We start from the raw sequence: 18688 nt of genomic DNA on the forward strand, positions 1-18688 counted from the left end.
GCTATATGTGACAATTGGCTGTTTAACTTATTATAGACATCCATGACTGGACCCTATATGCAGAAATTCCAATTCAGTAGATCTCTGGAGCCTTGCGTTCATTTGTACTTCTTAAAAGCTCATAGGTTAAAAAAAAAAAAAAGCTCATAGATTATTCTGATGTGCAGCCAGGTGTGGTACCTCTAATAGAAAGCTTTCATTTACAGAGTAAAACATTCTTGCAATTATCTCGTTCCCAAGCTAGCAGAATAGGTGCTGTTAACCCCATTTTACAGATGAGGAAACTGGGCTCAAGGATATAAATGACCTAGAAGTGTCTTAAATTGGGAGAGAGCAGAACCAGAACCTAGGCTTTTTGGTTTCCAGAGGAAATAAGGCAAGTCAGTACAAACTCAAAAGTTTAGGCCAAAATGGACCCTAAGAGTCAAGTCTAAACCCCTCATTTAACTTAACAAAAAACAATTGCAGATTGTTTAAAAAAAAAAGTATGTGGCTACTTTCCAAGTCTGATAATAAAAATGTCTGTCACTTTGGTGACTTATGTCAGGACAGGTACTTTACATCCATTACCTCATCCAGTCCTCACAACTCTATGGAATCTAGATACTAGTCTATCCTTATTTTACAAATGAAACTAGTGCTCAGAAAAAGGTAAGAGTCAAGATTCAAACCTGGATTTCTCCTTTGAGACCCTGAGCTAGCAACCACCATATTCCACTACCTCCTAATTATATGACTTTTCAGGAGGAGATGCATGCTCACTAGCTAAGGTTGGCCTGAAGAGTTTTTTGTTTTTGTTTTTGTTTTAAGGTTTTGGAAATTTAAGCTCAGCCTTTAGGAAAGGGAAGATTTTAATCCAAACAAGTAGTGTGCTTCATGCTTTTGTGGTAAGTACATAAAGACATGATCCAGGCCTTCTAGAAGAGAAGAGCTTGTCTCTGGCTTTTCCTGAAAGCCCAGGAGAGTGGTTGACCAACACAAACTGCCTGGAAGGAGGAGGCCACACAAAGAGGAGTGTAGTTCACTTGTTATGGAAATACTGAAAAAGAGATCTGCCTTGAGGAAACAGCATGACAGGGAAGGCCTTCCCTCTTGTTTGCCCAAGACTTTGCTATTACGGTCTTTTAAACAGTCATTCCTGAGCCCTCCAAGTGTGTCTGCATTTGTTGCAGGGATAGATTTACCCAGACAGGTGGAAGAGTCATGACTTAATGGTTATAACAGCTGCAGAGGCCTGGGCTACTCCCATGGTCTTAGTAGCAAGGGATGTGGCCATTCCCCGCTGCCGGGCATTAACCAGCCTCAAGAACAGGCCCTCAAATCGGAACGACAGTAATTTTGGTCTAGTGCATGCACCACACGTTACAGCTAAATAGTAACATTAAAATGTAAAGGATTTCCAGTCCTTTTAGAAGGGATCATCTTTGTGTGCTTTCTGTTGCTGATTCATAGTGCTACTGCTTTGGGACCGTCAGGTTTCCAAACAGGACACATAGTAGGTATTCAATAAACGTCAATTTGTAGCAGTAATTTTCATCCCTTGAGGAGCATGCCCTTGCTGCCCTCCATGAGTAAAGCAAATAAATGAATGGTAAAGATAAACGTGCCCTCGGCTTGCGGATTCCAACTCGCCCAGAGCGAGCTTTTCCTTCTATCAAGGTAACTTTTTTAAGTGACAGCGAGCACAACTTGTACCGAGCGCGGGGCAGGTTTGTCCTTTGTCCAATCATCTCCGAGATTTGAGGGTGGGGGAGGGGAAACTTCCCTAGACCTTCCCTGACCAGGAAGAGGGTGGGTTTAGGCTGAGCAGGGGCCGCCTCAGCCCGTCCTAAAGCCGCAGGATGCTTGGCACTCCAGGAAGCCAATAGGAGTGAAGAGGCTCGTTTGAATTGGCCAATGCCGCCGGGGCGGGGGCGGGATTTGTGAGCCCTATAAAGGCTGCGGTCCGGCTGGCAAACAGCGGTGGAGGGTCTTGCAGCGGTCGCCGGCTCTGGGGTGCGGGGGGTACTCGACGCTCCTCAGACCTGACCCTTTCAGCACTCCGCTCCCGCGCCAGCCTACCTCGCTCCTCGGCGCCATGACCACCACCACCACCTTCAAGGGCGTCGACCCCAACAGCAGGAATAGCTCCCGGTGAGGCTCGGGGGCTCGGGGACGGGAGGGCCGCTGCCCAGGGCGCCAGGCGGGTCTGTCTGCCGGTCGTTGGCGGTAACGTGCCCGGGGCGCTGCTCTCGCGCTTGGCCGGGCGGTGGGGCTCGGCCACCGGCTCCGCCTTTGTGCCGCCGGCGAACCTGACGCGCCGGCCCCGCCCGATTCCTGCTCCTCTTCCATTCATTCCTTCCCCGGAGCTAGGGGCTGGGGAGGGCCGTGGCCGCTCGCGCTCGCAGCGCGGCGGGTTTTCGTTAATCGGGATGTGCCGAGAGGGTTCGCTTTCTCCCTTTTGCGGCGTGGCTGGCTCGACCGGCTCGGCCCCAGGGCGGTGGTCTTGGGCCCCGGGTGCCCGGGCAGCCCGCGGGGCACCTTGATCCGGCCCCATTGTCCCACCCCCGCCCACGCGCTCGTGCCTCTGGCCCGGGGCAGGTGGTGGCCCCGCGCCCGGCGTGGCGGTCAGATCCTGCAGCCGCAGCGATCGGTCCGGCGGGCTCCTACCCACTCGGGTCCGCCCGGCAGGTGGCATTTGTGTTCGGGCGGGGCTGGTCGTCGCGACCCTCACCCCCGTTCAGGACCCAGCCGTCAGCCCTCCGCGCAGTGCCTCCCCTCTGCTAACAAAGGAAAGACCCCTGCTCCTTCCCCTCCCGCGCCCACCTCCGAACGGGAGGGGGAGCGAGTCGTTCCGAGTGGGTTTTCTGCGCTCAGACCTTCGGACCTCGGTGTTTGCAACCCACCTCTTTCGCTTCCCCCTTTGACGTATGCAAAATGAGTTCACCTCTGGCCGAGATTCCCATGCCGGAGGAGGTTTCCTGTTCTTGGGCGGGGCCGGAGACATCCATTGTCTCTTCCGTACTATCTCCACCTGCGTAGCCGGGGCCTTTCTGGCCACTCATGCCACTGCATTTGGGGAAGGGGGCCCTGGGCACGGTGTTTGGACTGGGAGGGTCCCTTTTCCAAGCCCTTGCCTAACTTGGTGGAAGGGTTTGGATGCGGTGGTAGATGTCTACATTGTCTCGGCTAAGTGCATGCACGCTGTTCTTTTAAGGTGGGATACAGGCATCTCAGGGATCCTGCTCAAGGCGTGGAGGAAGCTTAGATTCCACTTTTTCTGAGCATCTCTTCTTCATTGATCATGACCTGAAGTCATGTGTGGCCAGCCTTGGGGTCCTGGGCAAGTGGCACAAAGGGAGCCATTTTGTGGGGCTAAGAAGACAGCCGTGAAATAGCAGTGTCTCACAAGGGTTGGAGTCTTTGGGGACAAAAAGCAGGCCTCAGCAGTGAGTCTTAGGAGGGAGTGTTGGAAATGACATTCCTTTTCAACTCATTCCTTTCCGTTTCAAAATGTAGAAAAGAATGGGAAAGATTTAAAAAACTAAATTAGTGTGTTACTGGGAGGAAGGGGAACTTGAGTAGGATAGACCTACGAAAACACTGGTCACTCCCTCTTCTGTTGTCATCCTTCCAGTGAGATAATTTTTTTTCAGAGGACACTGGAACAAATTGAACCTTGGTTTTTCATTTTGTGCCATGAGGCCAACTTTATGCTGGTCATACTGTAGTGATTGGAATGTGAAAATTTACACATTACATTAAAAAATCTGAGGTTTTATCCTTTGGGGTTGAGTGCAGTTTAGTGCTTCATAAAGAATTTAAGTAACCAGGTCAAATGAATCCTCACACTAGCTTTTTGATTTGTATCTTTGAAATGTGAGACATAAATGACTTTTGGGTCTGCAAAATAAATGTTTTAATTCGCCTGTTGTCATCAATTTCCCTCCAGTATTGTAATCTGAAGACTGTAGCATTGTCCTTTTATTTACTTCCTACCTTTCCTTCTTGTAAAATCTCACCTAATTCTCTTAAACTTCTTTTCTCCAGTAACATTTTCCTGGCTCCATAAACACATTATAAATTTAGTTTGATAAATTGAGGGAATGACCTGCAAAGATCATAGAGGAACTCTGAGACTTAAAGAGAGAAGAAAGAAAAAGTAATTTTTTGAAAATTGCTATCTGCAGTACATGGACACATTTTTGTTGAGCCTCAGATGTGTAATCCTGATCTAGTCATATGCATAGTTCAGAAAAAACAGCAGGATCTTAAAAAATAAAATTGAAATAATTTCTGTCTTATGATCTAAATCCTTTGTTTGGGGATGTCTCGCTGTTACAAATGGGCTCTCCAACACTGACGTCATCGGAGTAGGTAGTACCTGCTATTGCAAGAGGAACACAGACCTTTAAAAAGTTGGGCCGGTCAAAGCTTTGACTTTCTTTTTAAGCTGGTGATTGGGTTCTAGTGTCTTTTTTTTTTTAAGGCCCCCCAAAATTTTCCTGGCCCATTAGGGTTCTGAAGATTTTCATCTGGCTGAAATAATTCATGAGAATTTAATTATGATAGTAAGGAAAATCATTCTAATCTCTAGGGAACGAAGGGGATGACAGTGAAGCAAGTTAATGTTGTTTTTTGTTTTGGGATCTTAGTTCCCCAAACCATGCCTCGTCCTGTGGAAGCGTGGAGCCCTAACCACTGGACCACCTGGTTATTCCCTGAAGCAAGTTAATTTTGATTATAGTATTTCAAGTGTCTGTTGATTTGAGGTACAAATGATAAAAACCTAGTCGCTTCCAACTTTAACATAAGAGAATGACTATTAAGAATTTATAACATACCTTTAATTATGATTTAAACAATTTAGTTAGCAAACCTAAAATTATCTTTATAAGAGGTATGCCTGAACACATTTATCTTAATTCATATAATGAATTTAATCTAAGTGGATATTTAATATTTGAGACTTAGAAGCAGTGGGGTTTTTAATGTTTTACATGTTATAAAAGCAGGTCTTCCCCGCCCCCACGGGGAAAATAATGAAATTTTAATTTAGTATAAATTGAGTACTGAATTTTACTATGGACACAGACACGAATATTAGATTTAGGGGAGGATGCTAGAGGACGTATATAAGAAATAGCTTCAGCCTAAGGCTGGAAAACAAGAAAAGCAATCAAAGCACCAACCACATAGGTATGTAGTTTAAAGAGAAAAATGGCATTAGAGTGGTTCCCCTATTTCAGCACTTTGAGCACGTCTTATGTGCCTGTCAGGGAGAGGGGATTTGGGGTTTGGCCCCATCTCTGTCATTTAACTAATGCTGGGCAATTTATTTAGAACTTCTCAGGGCCTGACTTCGTTCTCTTAAAAAATGAGGCTATTTGCTGTACTAGATAGAGGAGAGCCAAGCCCAGCTGGCACCTGATTTTTACATTGATAAATGGTTGAAAAAGGCAAGAAGAAGAATCTTTCATGACTTGTGAAAAGGACATGAAAGTCAAATTTCAGTGTCCAGAATTAAAGTTTTTTTTTTTTTTTTTTTTTAAAGGGAACGCTATTTATTTATTTATTTATTTTGGCTGTGTTGGGTCTTCGTTTCTGTGCGAGGGCTTTCTCCAGTTGCGGCGAGCGGGGGCCACTCTTCATCGCGGTGCGCGGGCCTCTCATTATCGCGGCCTCTCTTGTTGCGGAGCACAAGCTCCAGACGCGCAGGCTCAGTAGTTGTGGCTCACGGGCCTAGTTGCTCCGCGGCATGTGGGATCCTCCCAGACCAGGGCTCGAACCCGTGTCCTCTGCATTGGCAGGCAGATTCTCAACCACTGCGCCACCAGGGAAGCCCCAGAACTAAAGTTTTATTGGAACATAGCTGCACTCATTCGTTTCTGTGTTGTCTGTGGCTGCCTTTGTGCTACGTGATGGAGCTAAATAGTTGCAAAAGACCAAATGACCCACAAGCCAAAAATATTTACTATTTGGCCCTTTACAGAAAGAGCTGGTGACAAGGAGGGTGTCTAACATGCTTTCCTCTCAGTGTCCTGTCATTCTTCAAGGTCATGGAGGGCTTCATGGAGGAGGTGGAGGTTTAAGAAATGGGCTGGATTTTGAAATAGTCGCCGAGGAAAGGGTGGAGAGTGCTCTGGGCAGGAGGAAATATGGGAGTAAATACTCCAAGGTGGAGATAAGCCAGAACAGTTCACAGAACAGTGAAGAAAGTGGCCTGACTGGGTTGGAGAAGATGGTAAGAACTAGATATGGTGGAGAGGCGAAGTTTATCCCGATTTCCTTGTGTTCTGCTTAGGTGTAACCAAGCCTACGTCGGAAAGTATTCTTGTACATATGTCTAATTATCTACTTAGGATAACTTCTGGAAGTAGAAACGCTGGTTCATATAAGATGCAAACTTAAACATTTGATACGTTTTATCAAAATGTTCTTTAGAAAGTTTGTGCAAATTTATATTCTCACACTTTAATTCATGCTGGAAATTGGCATTTTTTTCATCTTTACCAGCCTAATAATAAGCAAAAAATATATCCTTTTGTTTTAAATTTCATTTATTTGCTTGTGAATTTGAATTTTCAATGTTTAGACGTGATCCATATTTTTTAATTGTCTGTTTACCTTTTGTCCATTTTTCTCTCGATTTTTAAAATTATTTTTTAAAGCATTTATATTACCCTTTGTCAAATGTGTATTTTTGCCAAGTTTAATCTCTCCATTTTTCATGGTTTCTGGCTTTCATGTTGTGCTTAGAAGGAAAGCCCTTTTCTTCAAGACTAGGACTATATTTGTACATGTTTTCTTCCAATATTTTTGTCTTAGGCTTTAAATTGAAATATTTGACCTAGCTGGAATTTATTTTGGTAAATGAAGTGAGTTAAGAATATATATTTTGTTTCTTTAATCAAAATGACTAGCCAGTTAACCCAACGCAGTTCTCCCTACCGAACTAAATAAAATACTGCAGTGGTGGTCTTTTTTTTTCCCCCCTGCACCGTGTGGCTTGCAGGATCTTAGTTCCCCGATCAGGGATCGAACCCATGCCCCCTGCAGTGGAAGTGCGGTTCCCCAGTGGTGGTCTTTTTGAGAGAGAACGCTGTCTTGACAGAGTCCTGAGGAGAAACTGACAAAACCCCCATTGTAGTAGAAGTTGATAACAGAAATCTCAGTAATTGATAAACCATATTTAATAATCAGTAGATTTGAACAACTCAGTTAACAGGCTTTATCTGGTAGACAGATAGAATATTGGCAGATACACATTCTTTTCAAGCACATATAGAAGATTTACAAAATTGACCACATATCAAGCCATAAAGCACATCTTATCAAATTTCAAAGGAACATGTCACACAGACTTTGTTGTCTGTGTTGTAATGATAAGCTGGAAATCAGTGAACTAGAAAGACCTTATGTTTGCAAACTTGCAGAGCTGAGTTTACAAATGACAATCGTATTTATTTGGAAACTTGAATGAAATGGACACCTTCCTAGAAAAATGTTTCTTACTCAAAATGGTTTAATAGAAAAACAGACCACTCTGATCACCAATAAAGGAAGTGAATCTGTAGTTAGAAAATCTTTCCATGAAACCATCTCCATTTTCTATGTTTTGAGTGGTGACAAGACAAATTCAATTGAGTTTTTCCACAGAGGGGACGAACTGGTCAACCTGTGTCAAGAAGATTTGGAAATGTGAATGTGCTGTATTTCCTTGTCAAACAAAAAAGCTGTAGATGGTATCTAAAGGTGCATGGATATACAGCATGCCGTGGAGCCCTAAACTTAATTTCTCATTGACTTTCTCCTTGTGGCTGATCAGTCATGATGATTAGTGAGAATAGTGAGGTACAAGTGTATAAACAGGGCTTGTGAGTCATGCTGAGACGGGAGAGACTATTACCAGCTTTCCTTGGGCTTCTAAATTGGTCAACTTTTATATGTATATTCTTCCATTTTAAAAATTTCGTTGAAAACAAAAATGGAACCCTTTTTTTTTTTTTGGCTATGCTATGGGGCATATGGGATCTTAGTTCCCTGACCAGGGATTGAACCCGAGTCCCCTGCATTGGAAGGTGGGTTCTTTACCACTGGACCGCCGGGGAAGTCCCCCGAACAGTTTTTTTTTTAAATAAATAACAAGATGTGCTTCTAAACTTCTTTGCAAATGTGTCCAGCTGAGCCTAGTAGACAACATCCATTAGGTTTCTGCCTTTTCCTAAAATGGGATGCCGACCAGCCTGCTATGGGTGCTTTCAGGCCATTTCAGCTGCCTTGTGTGATGCACAACCTCGCCACAGATACTACAAAGCGGGATTTCATACCTTAACATCCAACGCTGAATTTATACCACGATGAAATCAATTCCTAATTTTCCCATTAGCAGCTCTCTTTTGTGTGTGTGTAGGGGGGGGCGGTAGGTGGAACGAGTGGTTGAGAGAAATGAAAGGTGTTTGAAAACGTGTGCCAAGAAATGTTTTGATCTGATCTGAAATCGTTGTTTTGCCATCATTCCTAGGGTTTTGCGGCCTCCAGGTGGTGGATCCAATTTTTCATTAGGTTTTGATGAACCAGCAGAACAACCTGTGAGGCGGAACAAAATGGCCTCTAGCATCTTTGGGACACCTGAGGAAAATCCCCCTTCCTGGGCCAAGTCGGCAGGTACTGCCAGTATCCGTGATCCCTGGTCAAAGGGACGGACCCAGCAGAACCACCACAGCTGGTTTTGTGCTGATGAGTAAAATCTAGCTTAATCATGAGAGACAACAATGAAAGCTTGTCATGGGAGGAGAGACGGGGACTAAGAAATGGGAAACGCTGGGAGTCTGTGTAACGGATCAGAACACGGACAACCGTCAGACTGGGTTATTTAGCCCCGCTGTGGAATTTTTTTTTTTTTTTTTTAAAGTATGGGCTTCATTTTTTATTTTTGTTTTTTGTTTTTGTTTATTTATTTATTTTTGGCTGTGTTGGGTCTTCATTTCTGTGCGAGGGCTTTCTCTAGTTGCGGCAAGTGGGGGCCACTCTTCATCACGGTGCGCGGGCCTCTCACTATCGCGGCCTCTCTTGTTGCGGAGCACAGGCTCCAGACGCGCAGGCTCAGTAGTTGTGGCACACGGGCTTAGTTGCTCCGCGGCATGTGGGATCTTCCCAGACCAGGGCTCGAACCCGTGTCCCGTGCATTAGCAGGCAGATTCTCAACCACTGCGCCACCAGGGAAGCCCCCGCTGTAGAATTTTAAGCTGTCACTCCCTAACACTGTTAGCTCATGTTGTAGTATGAGACTACCTAATTAAATAGTGTTTTGCTTTAGGTCTTTCCATTGTATTCCTTAAGAAAGTATATTTTGATTCAGGTGCCAAGTCTTGTGGTGGCCGGGAAGATTCTGAGTCATCTGGACCCCAGAGAAGGAACTCTTCCGAAGCAAACCCTGGAGACTTCTTAGATCTGAAGGTCAGTGTGACAATATGGGGGGAAAGACAGGCTTTGAGGTTTATACAGTTTAGAAATTAATTCTAATTAATTTCTGGTGGTGCCCTGCGCCACCCCCATTGTACTGAGGCCTGCCACTGGAGTTTTACGTAGAGGTAATTAGGAAAGGGACTAACCATACTGGTGATGGAAGATTGACAGTCAGAAAGGTGAGTTAATGGGATCTTGGTCTGTTCGTATGTCTCTGCTACCATTAGGATTAGTCTCCGTCCTTCAGTACTGATTTTTGAAACTGGCTCACTCGTACTTCCTGTGTATCTCACACATAGTAGCATATCTGAGCTCAAGGACTGTTTTAGTTGTTGGCAAATGTTGCCCAGTTGTTTTGAGCTCAACTCCAGGAGGCTGTATACCATGGTGTTACCATTCTTTGTCTGCAGGCCCGTGAGCCCCAGGTGTGTGTTTGGAAAGCCTGGTAGGATGTCCCCCTGAGTAGGGACCTCAGAGCACATGGAGGCATCAGCCATCTGGGTGTGGGGAGACCTGTAGAAAGGCTTTGGAATTGATGGAGGCCCTTCAAAAGCTAGATTAGGAGAAAGGAGGGGGGAGTGGAAGGATAGGTTTACCAATTTCCTGTTCTGATAAAAGATCCTCTGAAATGCTAATTGATATTAGGTCATCAGCGTAAATGTTAAGGTTTTTTGGTGTTTTGGGCATGTTACTGGCACTGGGACAATTTGTCCAGCAGCATTTCTGTGTAGCATTGTCCCAGGTTGAATAAAGGTTGTTTATTGTAATGGCAGCGTGACCCTGAACTTGACTACATCAAAACAAAACTTCACATTTGGCTTCAAATAGACAGTAGCTTCTCTGAACTCTGTTTTGTGTGTGGCAAAATTAAAATCTGAAGTAAATTGTTAATTTTTTTCTTTTCCAGGGAGAAGGTGATGTTCATGGTGAGTACTTCTGAAAAAGTATCACAATTTCTGGTTCTGTAAATGTTAGAATAGACTGGAATTTGTATTCAAGTCATGTCTTGGGGAAGGAGACTGGGGAGTGAACCTGGCTTTGCCCCGACTGCCAGCACCCTCAGGGTGGAGAGGAAAGCAAAATGAAACTGGAAAGCTAGCAAGCGTGGCCACATTTGGTATCGGCCAGCAGTGAGAGCGATGCTAGAAACGTACTAGAAAGGAAAACTACTGGAAAATCCTTTAAGAACAGACGGACGTTAATCAGGTTGGTATTTGTTACACTCAATGAGAGCTTTTTAGTAAATGTCTCTAGCATTTCAAGTCAGCCCTCAGCATTTAATTTAGAAAATGTGTTTGATTTTATACTGACTCAGCACGACACTGGTAACCCTGTGATCTCGTGAATGATGACTTAGCGGGCCGGTGAAGTTTTCATTTAGCACCCATATCACCAATTACATGTGGAAATGAGCTGTAATCATTTATTTATTTAAAACCTTTAAAGTACTCATTGGCACTTCTTCAACAAGTGCCAGAGAATTGCCGGTGCGTGTGACGAGAGGTTTACGCATGTCGGCCCGTAGCAATCAGGTTAAAGTTGACTCAGTGACATGCAGCCGTCACAGGGCGCTCTGATCTAGGAGGATGAAGCCGCTTCCTCAAGGCCTTTTTCTGCCATTACGTTTTGCGAGTCAGTCTTCCAGGGAAACAGAAATGCTTAACAAGAATCACATTCCTCTTCTGTCCTCTCATTGTTTCTTGTTGGGCGTGATGGGAGGAGCATCTTCTGAACCACTGTGAGCGGTACCTGGGTTTTCCCTCCACGGGCAGGTGAGGTTCTCACTGGACTGAAGGTGTATTAGTTATTGTTCCTGTCCAACTTGTTCCATTTAAAAAGATTGTTCCAGAGGCAAAGAAAATCTAGGCTTTTTGATTCTGCTGCTTTTCGTATTCTGAAATACTTCCAATGTCACACCTTGTTTAGCAAGAATCAGCTGATCTTTCACTAATTTTGGCCAATGGATATAATTAGAAATTTGGGGAGCCGAGAGAAGTGAGAGCCCTGACGTTAGGAAAAGATAAGTCATTTGCTAATAATTAATTCTCTCCCCCACCCCCGGCTCAGTGTTATAGATCCTTCAGGTGAATAGCACATGCAGTTGTGTAGTGTACGTCCTTCCTTTTTTTTTAAATGATCATCAATTTTGCCACCTGATTATTCTGTGTTCCTGACTGCTGCTACTTTCAGCTCATTTGTCATAAAATGACAAGGGCATAATCATTCAGGACAGGTCTGGTGAGTAAAGGTCGACCCCAGTTCTGTTGGCAGTTTCACTGCAAAGCCAAGCTGTCCTGCTCAGCTGAAATCAAACATATTTTGTTTGGCTATATTGCCATCATCTTTTGGGTAATTAAACACAGGAATGGCTACAGGGAGGACTTTGGAAATCTTGAAGAAAGAGGGAGAAGGTCCAGGAAGTTTATTTATTTTTTTTTTTAAAGTTTATTCATTTATTTATTTATTTTTGGCTGTGTTGGGTCTTCGTTGCTGCGCATGGGCTTTCTCTAGTTGCGGCGCGCGGGCTTCTCAGTGCAGTGTCTTCTCTTGTTGCAGAGCACGGGCTCTAGGTGCGCGGGCTTCAGTAGCTGTGGCACACGGGCTTAGTTGCTCCGTAGCATGTGGGATCTTCCCGGACCAGGGCTCGAACCTGTGTCCCCCTGCATTGGCAGACGGATTCTTAACCACTGCGCCACTGGGGAAGTCCCTAGCGTTTTTTCTTTTGCAGTGACTCTTGACTTTGAATCAATGGAAACTACCTGGTTAAGGATATATGCTTGTTGGGAATTTCACAAATCAGTCAGGGAATCAATCAAGCAATATCTAGGATGTTGGATAATAATACACTAATTCTTAAGACTTTAATGTGGAAAGTGCCGGGTTAACATGATGGGAGTGACTGGGTTAATATATTACAGATCAGTAGCGGGGAGGTAGATTCTTTAATAAATGTCTGTACAGCTGGATATTGTATGGTTTAAAAAAAAAAATCAACCTCACCCATTAATCATGAAAATGTAACATATAACAGGAATTTAAAAATATTTTTCACCCATCAGTTCGGCAAATATTAAGGTGAGATGGTTAGCAAGTGGTGGAAATGGAAAGATGTAGGGAGAGCGTACTTTGACACGGGCAGTGGGGAAGAACTTGTACAGCCACTGGGGAAGGTGGTGTGCAATCTGTTCAAGTTGAAGATGACAGCTCGCGTCCCCGTGGGCACACGTTCCAGAGTGTACGCGTTACAGTTTTGGAATGGTTGGATTGGTTTCCATTTTTTGCTGTCGGTAGAGGCTTAATCATGTATACTCTGTATATAATATAAAGCAATTAAGTAAGCAAGGTGAATCATGACCACGTGTGTAAGTGGGGGTAAATGTCCAAAAGTTAAAAAAAAAGAAATTGATATTATTTATGTTATACAACAAAAACACTCTTCTATGTAATTTGCTGGAAATAAAATCCACAAAATATGCACGAAACAAATGGACTAGAGGACCACACACAGCTAGTAGCAGGGCCTCTGTGTGTAGGGGGAGGAGACCCACGTGGAGGTGGGGCGGTGGTCAGGGACCTAGAGCTCGTAGTTGCGGCATGAGTGTGGGATCCAGTTCCCTGACCAGAGAGTGTGACGGGCCCCCTGCATTGGGGACGTGGAGTCTTAACCACTGGGCCACCTGGGAAGATGGACCTAGAGCTTATCTCTAATGTTCTCATTTAAAATATTTATGTCTTCATATATTTCTGTAATTTAGAAAAGAACGTACACAGAAAAAGAGCTGGGGACAAATATGGCAAAACATTAACAGTGGTGAATTCTGGATAGTGGCTGCCAGATGGTTGGTAATTGTTGGTTTCTTCTTTATAGCTCTAGGTATGGTCTGAACCATCCTCAAAAAAAACCCCAAAAGCCAAAAAACTTAGACTCTTCATCTTCACTGGGAATAGTTATTAGCCTTAATTTCATTCTATTTTCCTAGAAAACGTAGACACAGACTTGCAGGCCAGCCTGGGGCAGAGCGAGGAGAAGCCTGTGCCCGCTGCCCCTGTGCCCAGCCCAGTGGCACCGGCGCCCGTGCCATCCCGGAGAAACCCCCCTGGTGGCAAGTCCAGCCTCGTCCTGGGTTAGCTCCGTCTGCCCTGAACTCTGTCGTTTCGTTTCTTTGTTTTCTCCATGCTTGTGAACTGCACAACTTGAGCCTGACTGTACATGTTTTGGATTTGTTTCATTAAAAAAGAAGCACTTTATGTACTGCTGTCTTTTTTTTTTTTTTGGAAGAACAGGTTCTCTGTCTGTCCTGATTCCTCTGGGTCTATAGGCCTTGGCATGAGTGTTTTCTAGTAGTAGATTGGAGGGAAAGCTTTGTGACACTTAGTACCGTGTTTTTAAGAACAGATAACTTGGTTTCAAATGTGTTAGAGGATCTTTTGTACTGAGGTTTTTAAAACCCTTTTCTTGTCAGCTCTACTAGGGTTTACCAAGCCTGGATCGGACAGACCAGTAAACAGTCCACAGGCGCTGTCCCTTCAGGCCCCCAAACAAGGTTGTCTTGATGCTGAACCTACCTGGTGTTGCCCTAACTTGTCAGTGCCCTTTGCGAAAAGCATCTTCCTGTGCCATATGGAGCGACAGAGGCCTGTGCCCCATGCCTTGCTGCCTGCAAAGCAAAAAAACAAAAAAACAACTGCCTTTTATTTCTGAACCTTAAGAAATATTGAAGCCAGATACTAACTTGACTGGCTGAGCAAAGCCTGCTGCTTCCACGCAGAGGAAGGCTTCGCTGTGCACTCAGACTGACGAATTCCAGGTGGTGAAGCAGGGGTGGGGACCGCATGGAAGTGGGACTTCCTGGTGAAGGGACCCCCCCCCGCCCCCCGGGGGCAGTGCTCTTCTTAGATAACTTGAAGCTGTGTGCATGATGCTGGTGCTTGACCATGAAAGAAAGTCTCATCCTTAAAACGTGTGTTGTACTTCACAATCCTGGACTGTTGCTTAAAGTAAACAATGTACAAATTTTGAAACACTGTGTCCTGTGTCATCTTTTTGAGATTGTTTCAGGAGTTCTACCTGCTTAGTTGCTTTTTTCTTTGTTACTATCAACCTTGTTGCCCAATGATTTGATGAGCCATTAAAGTTAAAACACACTAAGGAAGGCCCAGAGAGAAGTGGGCTTCTCTCTAAAGAAAGCAGGTTTAAAGTCAGAGAGCATGAGTTCAGAATGCCAAAATGAAAATTAATGGCTATCTGGTAACAAAATACAGGAATAATACGGATAATTGGTATCCAAAATAATTATGAGCCAATACACTTTACACTCTTCTACCACCTACCCTCCTGTGCTGTGTGATAACATTCAAAATTTCAAGTCCTCTCATGCCTGTAGGGTGCTTCTCAACGGTGGGTGGTCAGAGAAGAAGGCTCCAACGAAAGGAAGGGTCCACGCAGATAGAAGGGGACAGGGTCATCTGAGTCCTCTCAAGTGATACAGGAGACAGAAGATGGGAGAAAGCTCATTGGGTTCTAGGCAGAAAGTTTCAGATCAACATGCTACATTAAATGTCCAAATTGGGCACTGTAAATCGGCTTTTTAGGTCTAGCTGTGCTACTGACCAGCTGTGTTCCTTGGGCTTGTCATTTGGGAGCTCAGTTTCCTAACTTAAAAGTAAGACTTTTGAATGAGGTCACCTCTAAAAACCTTCCCATGACTGAAATGACTCAAACCTAGTGTGTAACCACCAGCTATTCTGACTTACTGGGCATATCTTTGGGAAGAATAAGGGCGACCATAGGTTGTGGAGGTGTTAAGTGTTTCTCCCTTACTGTGTAAAGTATTTGCAAAATGGAGAATCAACAGCTGTGCTACGCAGTCTTTCCAGGTTCACTAAAACAGGTTAGCCCTACCAATCACCTGAGTTACGGTTTCTGTCATGACTTCAGAGAGAGGGAACCTGCACCCTTCTCTCTCAGTAATGGTGGAGCTCCTGGGCAAGAGAGGTCCCTGATTTGTGTCACAACTTGTAACTTGGCTTTAGTTTTTTATTCTGTGAAGGTAAGTGCCTAGCCTAAAGGTGTTCTACCAGTCATTTTGGTACTATTACAGATTTTAGAAAATTCTATGTAAACATGTTTGCTAAGGGTGTTGAATTCTCCACTTAGAAAGCTTAGGGTTTAGAAGATGAAGTTGAATGATCTTAAAATGATGATGATGGCAGAAGAATCAGCATTTTGTTGACAGTGTGGACTTTTTACACAGTTATGTGTCTTTAAGTGGCTTGGTGTTTACTGCTAATGTCCATTCTACCTCTTGAGCATTTTAAAATTAGATCGCCAGGCTCCCCTTCCTAATGCTCTGTTCCATTGGGTTTAGAAGTATTGGGGTGCTGAGGTGGGGAACTACAGGAAGATGGGTCACTTACTCAAATCTGAATCTAGTTTGTAGGTAAATATATTTACATGTAGTCAGGAAATTGCATGAAATCTACAAAAAGGAGAGTCAACAAAACTTAGCAATGCTCAGCATTTTCTAGAGGAGGATGGAACTGCCGATTCTAGAGACCTGTCAGTTCCACAAAACGGATAGTCCCGATTACCTGAGCCTGGTGGAAAATCGCCTCTTTCCAGGTGGAACTGGATGTTTAAAGCAGATGCTCCCATGTTTCAAACCAACTCTGGTTTATGAATTCGTCTCTGAGGAGCTCTGCTCACACGAACCAGCTGTCTTCAGCAGATTCATTCACTTCAGACCGTTACTGGGAGTCCCCGTGATTCGGGCCTTGGGTTGGTGCTGCCTTGACGGGGTGGAAGCTCTGCTCCGGGTCCCCACAAGCAAGGTGAGCAGGTATGGAGTCTCAGGTTTAAGGAGGCTTGACTCCTTGTTAGACGACGCTTCCCAATATTTAGGGTAGTCCCTCTGTCGGGCCCCTGGAAGTTCTGCCCCGAGTAACGTTCGGGGTGAGCGAGGACGTCTGCTACAGCGTGGAAGGCGGCTGATGTGCACGTAGGTGCGTCCTCACACACCAGAAAAGCAGCCCAAGCCATCGCCACGCGCCGGTCCCCCGCGAAACGGGGGAAGGCCTCGCGCTTCCGCGGGGCGGGGCTCCCCGGCGCCCATGCAAATCAGCCGCGGTCGGGCCCGCCCACCCCACGGCTCCGGAAGCTGCAGTCGCCTCGCCCAGCTCCGCGCGGCGGCTCCCGGGCGAGGGCGATGGCCATGCGGATGGCTGCGCGGCGCGGGCGGCCCGTGCGGGTGCTGGTGGACATGGACGGCGTTCTGGCGGATTTCGAGGCCGGCCTCCTGCGAGGCTTCCGCCGAAGCTTCCCCGGGGAGCCGCACGTGCCGCTGCAGGAGCGCCGCGGCTTCTTCGCCTGCGAGCAGTACCGAGCCCTGCGCCCAGACCTGGCGGTAGGGAGTGTGTGGGGGGCGGGGGGGATGGGAGGGGTGCAGCGCGGGGCCGCCCTGGAGCGGGGAGCCCCGACCCCACAGGACACCCGGGAGCGGGGAGACCTCCCCTTGGGTCAGGACTGTCTCTGCTCCAAGTCCAGTGACACCTTCCTGTTTAACAAAGCTCTCACTTCAATATCCACAGTTCACCCCGGGACTAGACAGTCCCGGGGAGTACTTACCCCTGGACAAAGTCCTCTACCTGAGACCGATTTGAGGACCCAAGTCCCCCAGGAACCTCACTTTGAGAGTCCTCGCTGGGGCTGGAGAGGTCTGCTGGGATCAGAGCCGGGACAGGAACACTTACCTTTCAGGACAAAGTGGCCAGTGTGTATGAAGCCCCAGGCTTTTTCCTAGACTTGGAGCCCATCCCTGGAGCCTTGGAAGCAATGCGGGAGATGAATGACATGCAGGAGTAAGGAAGGGGAGGGAGGGGGGTGGGGAGCAGGGGCTGGCACCACCCTGTCTAACCGCGCCCCCCCCCTCCCTGCAGCACCGAGGTCTTCATCTGCACCAGCCCTCTGATGAAGTATGACAACTGTGTACACGAGAAGGTGCGGCTGCCCCAGCACTTCACCCGAAGACTTAGGTTCCTAAGTCCTGATCTTTTAAAGAAAGCAGCAAAAACAGAGAAAGTCGGGGGGGGGGGGGCGGGTAGAGGGGAGCCATCTCTCTCATGAGCTGCTGTAGACCCTCCCTCACACCTACTTGCTCACTAGCCCTGAATTCAGGGGCACATCAGGCCCTGCTGACCCACCTATGCCCACCTCACAGTACCGCTGGGTGGAGAAGCACCTGGGGCCCCAGTTTGTGGAGCGCATTATCTTGACGAGGGACAAGACGGTGGTCTTGGGGGACCTGCTCATTGATGACAAGGACACCATTCAAGGTGGGAGCCCTTTTGCCTAGCAACCTCCAGGCATCTAGCCTGCTGGGATTAGGGAGAGGAAGTAAAAATAACCAGATTACAGAGTGTATCCCTGGCCTTCCCCCCGTGTCCTGTCCCAGGCCAAGAGGAGACCCCAAGCTGGGAGCACATCTTGTTCACCTGCTGCCACAACCAGCACCTGGCCCTGCCCCCCCCACGGAGACGGCTGCTCTCCTGGAGGGACAACTGGAAGGAGATTATAGACAGCAAGCGGGGAGCCCTGCAGCGGGACCGAACCGGCCTGGGGCTGCCCCAGGAATAAGGCGAGGGGCCATGGCCGTGGACAGTAGCTGAAGGAAGGGAAGGCAGACCAGCAGGGAACCCGGGCAGAACTGAGCGACAGGGCAGCATCATGGCAATGACCCCTCAGCACTGTGCCAGCCACCTGAACCCTCCTGGCAGAGCTGGCATGGAAACATGGTGGGAAAATCAGGAACCTTTTTAATAAAACACTTTGGCTCACTGCTCTCTTAAGGCCTTTTATTTGGGGGAAGCGAAGGGACAGGAGCCCCACGGGGGCAGCTGGGACAGAGGCCGATGAGGAGGCCTTCGCCTCCCTCCCTCTCATCTCCTTAGTCCATTAGTTCCATAGTCTGCCCACCTCCACGTCCACCTGGAAACCATTCCTCTCGAATCTGCCTTTCCTTGGCCATGTAAGAGGCCATCCTTGGGCTTCCCTGGTGGCGCAGTGGTGAAGAATCTGCCTGCCAGTGCAGGGGACACGGGTTCGATCCCTGGTCCGGGAAGATCCCACATGCCACAGAGCAACTAAGCCCGTGCGCCACAACTACTGAGCCTGTGCTCTAGAGCCCGCGAGCCCACGTGCCACAACTACTGAAGCCTGCGCGCCCTACAGCCCGTGCTCTGCAAC

At 46.7% G+C, this 18688-nt stretch overlaps 2 protein-coding genes across 2 annotated transcripts; both read left to right on the forward strand.

Moving 5' to 3' along the window:
* Positions 1-1952: 1952 nt before the first annotated feature.
* JPT1 (Jupiter microtubule associated homolog 1) lies at positions 1953-13695 on the forward strand. The gene is made up of 5 exons (XM_061175398.1): positions 1953-2133; positions 8504-8646; positions 9341-9438; positions 10355-10373; positions 13428-13695. The coding sequence occupies exons 1-5, from the start codon at positions 2078-2080 to the stop codon at positions 13574-13576; spliced, it is 465 nt and encodes a 154-aa protein (XP_061031381.1). The 5' UTR covers positions 1953-2077; the 3' UTR covers positions 13577-13695.
* Positions 13696-16624: 2929 nt separating this feature from the next.
* On the forward strand, positions 16625-18279 carry NT5C (5', 3'-nucleotidase, cytosolic). The gene is made up of 5 exons (XM_061175762.1): positions 16625-16850; positions 17204-17304; positions 17383-17443; positions 17664-17778; positions 17898-18279. The coding sequence occupies exons 1-5, from the start codon at positions 16653-16655 to the stop codon at positions 18077-18079; spliced, it is 657 nt and encodes a 218-aa protein (XP_061031745.1). The 5' UTR covers positions 16625-16652; the 3' UTR covers positions 18080-18279.
* Positions 18280-18688: the final 409 nt, after the last annotated feature.

This window comes from Eubalaena glacialis, chromosome 19 (genome assembly GCF_028564815.1).
Source record: "Eubalaena glacialis isolate mEubGla1 chromosome 19, mEubGla1.1.hap2.+ XY, whole genome shotgun sequence".
NCBI lineage: Eukaryota > Metazoa > Chordata > Mammalia > Artiodactyla > Balaenidae > Eubalaena > Eubalaena glacialis.

Excerpts from the sequence above, each read along its gene's own strand:
- NT5C (XM_061175762.1), top strand. The coding sequence starts at position 16,653 with ATGGCCATGCGGATGGCTGCGCGGCGCGGGCGGCCCGTGCGGGTGCTG. Across the intron at positions 17,305-17,382 it reads GAGATGAATGACATGCAGGA|CACCGAGGTCTTCATCTGCA; the intron begins GTAAGGAAGGGG and ends CCCTCCCTGCAG. Across the intron at positions 17,444-17,663 it reads ACAACTGTGTACACGAGAAG|TACCGCTGGGTGGAGAAGCA; the intron begins GTGCGGCTGCCC and ends CCCACCTCACAG.
- JPT1 (XM_061175398.1), top strand. The coding sequence starts at position 2,078 with ATGACCACCACCACCACCTTCAAGGGCGTCGACCCCAACAGCAGGAAT. Across the intron at positions 2,134-8,503 it reads AACAGCAGGAATAGCTCCCG|GGTTTTGCGGCCTCCAGGTG; the intron begins GTGAGGCTCGGG and ends CATCATTCCTAG. Across the intron at positions 8,647-9,340 it reads TTCCTGGGCCAAGTCGGCAG|GTGCCAAGTCTTGTGGTGGC; the intron begins GTACTGCCAGTA and ends ATTTTGATTCAG.